The 4,344-nt window shown below is 56.7% G+C and overlaps 1 protein-coding gene across 1 annotated transcript; it reads right to left on the bottom strand.

Annotated features, from left to right (window-relative positions):
- Positions 1-2,346: 2,346 nt before the first annotated feature.
- Positions 2,347-3,817, bottom strand: ADRB1 (adrenoceptor beta 1). Its single transcript, XM_049764477.1, has one exon. It carries the CDS (start codon positions 3,805-3,807, stop codon positions 2,392-2,394), a length of 1,416 nt encoding a protein of 471 aa, XP_049620434.1. The 5' UTR covers positions 3,808-3,817; the 3' UTR covers positions 2,347-2,391.
- Positions 3,818-4,344: the final 527 nt, after the last annotated feature.

Below are 4,344 nucleotides of genomic sequence, written 5' to 3'. Positions count from 1 at the left end.
GGGACGCCGGGAGGACTGAACCACGGTCCGTCCTAGGCTAGTCCTCCCCAAGCCAGGAGCGATTTCTGAGCGCATATCCAGGAGTAACCCCTGAGTGTCAAATGGATGTGGCCCCCCAAAACAAACAAACAAACAAACAAACAAATTCAAAGATAAATACTCTGCCTTTTTGGGGAAGAGGCAAAACTAACCCTAGGATGGGATTTTGCTATACTTTGCCTAGGACTGATCTTATGAAAAATATTCTATTTGTGGAGCTTGTCATTTTGTTAGGAAGTAATAAAAATCCCCATTTGTTTTCACCTGTGACCTAACCATCAGGAATTTCTGCTGGAAGGATCTATTTAATCTCACAAGAGAAAAATATTTACTTAACAGTCCTTTTATAAATTTTTGCTTAACCATGAAAGCATTTTACATTCTAGACAGTCCTGGAGAAACCTGCACACCTACTTCTTCATGTGAAAGCAGCAATTTTCTACTGGGAAACAAACAAACAAAAAAACCCTCAAATAAACAGTGGGAGCCACTTACCAATTCCAAGTAGGCAACTGAGAGTTTAATGAGTGAGCTTTCTCTCCTGCATTTCTGGGCAAGTTGCAGCTGAGTTAAGCGGCCTGTGTACATTTGTTCTGAAGAAGACAGGCAATCCCAAATGTTACTTCTTCAGGCAAGAGCAGCAAAGAAGTCTTGAAAAACACCTATACGTTGTCTAGAAGACTTTGAATCCGGCTGTGAAATTTTAGTCCGTAGTTCCCAGTTAGGTGTATGCCTTATTTGGTCTAGAGGTATTTGACTATGTTATTGAGTCATAAAAAGCTATTCAGAGAGTTCTATGGGAAATCCAGCCTATATTCTGAACCAAATAGTCTTTTCCAAGATCACTAACCCCCTACAGACACACGGCAAATAACCTTAACTGTGCTTCATTGGCTTTTTTATTGCACATGGACCAATTCCTCACACAGTAGTTAGTTGCATCAGCGTATAAATACTTGGTAAAACACAGGAGAAAGTAGAATTTACACACAAGTGCTAATTTTTTTAACCAGATTCACTTGGGCACTTGGACATAAAAAAATAAAAAAATCCTTAAGATAATTATATATACTATGGATACAATTACAGTACCATGATAAGAGTATAAAAAGCTATCTTTCCAACAAATCTCATTATCTCAATAACAGCATCGACAACAAAAGTAAAGTTTGAATTTTATTTTAGTCTCAAAGACACCCCCCCTTAAAATATCCCCCTTTTTTGTGCAAGTAATGTCTTCTGCGGACTTTACAATCCCTAACACTGTGCAAAAATGGCATTTTGACTCTTTCCACTGTTAATTTTGCCTTTTTTAGAACCCACATGTGCAGTAATAAGAACTGTTTTCCTTTGTGTCTTTTTATTTTCTTTTTCTGTCTCTTCAATGGACAGTCACATGGTACAGAGGCTCAGCGCCTGGTCCTTCCAGCTAACATTGATACACAAATAAGCTGTTTAATATAAACAAGTCTTTCTAGCTTGCTGTGCAATCAACGTGCACAGAATGAGGTAGAAACCCTGACCTCCGAGGCGCGCGGAACAGCAGGTTTGCCCTAGGAGAGGAAAGCAAGGTGAGCTGCTCCCAAGTGCCTTTCCTCGAAACGCAGCTTTCGCTTACCTCCGCTTCCTTCACTTTCAAACAAAACAAAACAAAACAAAACAAAACAAAAAAAAAACACCACCAGGAGAAATCATTACTCAAGGATACACTGGGATTTCTCTGGAAAGCAAAGCAAAACCTGTCCTGACGCTCTGTCCTCCCCTCTTCCGCCCCGCCCCTCACAGGATGACAGCAGTACAAGAAGCAAAGCGGTGGCTGCCAGGTTGATAGATGGGGTCACCCCACCCCCAGCGCTTCCCTTCTCTCCGTCCCACCTTCCCGACTCAAGCTGGTCCTTGCAGAAAGTGTCAAAAACCATCTAGGGGGAAGAGAAAGTCTAAAGATGCATCACAGGATCACACACACACACACACACACACACACACACACACACACACACACACACACACACACGAGGGTCGAAGCGCACAAACGGAGGGGACAATAAAGGAGGAACCAAGACAGATCAACCACCCCGCCCTCTCCCTAAACTTTCCTTTGGGTTCCAGGTCTGTGACTTTGCAGTCTGTCGGCCTGGGCTGCTTTGAGACGAGCGAGGTTGGCGGGCTTCGAGAGTTCACCTGCTTTCGGCCGTGAGTAAACACAGATCTCTTGGCCCCGGAAAGCCATCCATCCATTCATCCATTCATTCATTCATTCATTCATTCATTCATCCACGCATTCATTCACGCACTCACTCCATGCACTCGCGCCTCGGCTGCTTTCTTCCCCCGAACGCGCGGCGCACTGCACTAGAGCTTGGACTCCGAGGCGTCGCGGGGCCGGCTCGGCTCGTCCAGGCTCGAGTCGCTGTCCGCAGCGGCCGCCGCCCCGCCGTTGCAGCCGGCCCAGGGCTCCAGCAGGCGCGCCGGCGGCGCGGCCTCGACGGCGTCGTCGTCGTCGTCGTCGTCCTCCGAGGCGGCCCCGGGCGACGGCGGCGGGCCGGTCACCGCCAGGCAGCCCGAGGCGCGCGATCGCTCGCCCGAGGCCCGGCGGCTGCGGCGTCGCGCGGCCCGGCGCACCGAGCACAGCAGGCGCTGGAACGCCTTGCGGAAATCGGGGCTGCGGCAGTAGATGATGGGGTTGAAGGCCGAGTTGGCGTAGCCCAGCCAGTTGAAGAAGACGAAGAGGCGGTCGGGCACCAGGTCGCGGTGGAAGGCCTTGACCACGTTGGCCAGGAAGAAGGGCAGCCAGCAGAGCGTGAACACGCCCATGATGATGCCCAGCGTCTTGAGCGCCTTCTGCTCGCGCAGGGCCACGAGGCGCGACGGCCGCCGCTTGCTGGTGCGCCCGTTGGCGAGGGGCGCGGCGGGGCGCGGGGAGCCCGGCGCGGGCGCGAGGGGCGAGGGCGGGCGCGCCGGCCCGCCTAGGAAGCGGCGCTCGCAGCTGTCGATCTTCTTCACCTGCTTCTGCGCCTCGCGGAACACGCGCAGGTACACGAAGGCCATGATGCAGAGGGGCAGGTAGAAGGAGACGACGGACGAGGCGATGGCGTAGGCGCGGTTGGTGACGAAGTCGCAGCACTTGGGGTCTTTGTAGCAGCGGCTCGCGTCCTCGCCCTCGTCGCGCCACCAGTGCATGAGGATGGGCAGGAAGGACACCAGCGCCGAAATGGCCCACACGGTGCACACGAGGCCGCGCGCCCGGGCGCGGGTCAGCAGGCTCTGGTAGCGGAAGGGCGACGTGATGGCGAGGTAGCGGTCCAGGGCGATGACACACAGCGTTTCGATGCTGGCCGTCACGCACAGGACGTCCAGCGAGGTCCAGAGCTCGCAGAAGAAGGAGCCGTACTCCCAGCGGCCCCACACCACGATGGTGGCCCCGAACGGCACCACCAGCAGCCCCATGACCAGGTCGGCGCTGGCCAGGGACATGATGAAGAGGTTGGTGAGCGTCTGCAGCCGCGGCGTCTTGGCGATGGCCACGATCACCAGCACGTTGCCCGCCACGATGAGCAGCACGATGAGCGCCATCAGCAGCCCCATGCCGGCCGTCCACTGCTGCGAGAGCGGCGCGGAGCCCTCGGGGGCCGGGGTCAGGGGCGAGGCGGTCGGCGACGCGGGCACCAGCAGCCGCGCGGCAGTGGCCGCGCCGTCGGGGAGCGGCACGGCCGAGGCGGACAGGTTGCGGGGCTCGGAGGCGCCCAGGGCGAGCGTCCCCGCGCCCATGCCGAGCTGCGGAGGCCGGGGGCGGGGGGTGTGGCCGGCTTGGGCCGTGGCTGGGGAACAGCCCGGGGGCCCGGGCGGCGGGGCGCGCGGACGGAGGTCGCGGCCAGGTCAGGGCAGCCGCGGCGCGGGGCCGGAGGCATGGGCGCCGGGCGCCTTCCCCGCAGGAACCGAGCGCGGTCGCCGCCGCCGCAGCCGCCGCCGCCGCTGCTGCTGCTGCTGAAGCCGCTTCTGCTGCTGCTGCTGCTGCTGCTGCTGCTGCTGCTGCTGCTGCTGCTGCTGCTGCTGCTGAAGCCGCTGCCGCTGCTGGAAGAGCCGCCGGGACCTCAGCATGTTTCTGAGCGCGCTGAGCCCGCAGCCCCAGCACCCAGCACCCACCCCACCCCTATCCCACTCCCCTTAAGCCAACCCCGGGGCCCTCGCGTCAGGCTCTGGCAGCCAATCGCGGCAAAGGCACACCCCTTTCTGGTTCCCCTCCCCACCCTCCTAAACCCCCATTCCCCCGCTCCCTCCCTTGGCCAGTCCTATTGCGCTGGGGAA

Source organism: Suncus etruscus, chromosome 17 (assembly GCF_024139225.1).
Source record: "Suncus etruscus isolate mSunEtr1 chromosome 17, mSunEtr1.pri.cur, whole genome shotgun sequence".
In the NCBI taxonomy this organism is placed as follows: Eukaryota; Metazoa; Chordata; class Mammalia; order Eulipotyphla; family Soricidae; genus Suncus; species Suncus etruscus.
This window is presented reverse-complemented; position numbering and strand designations above follow the sequence as displayed.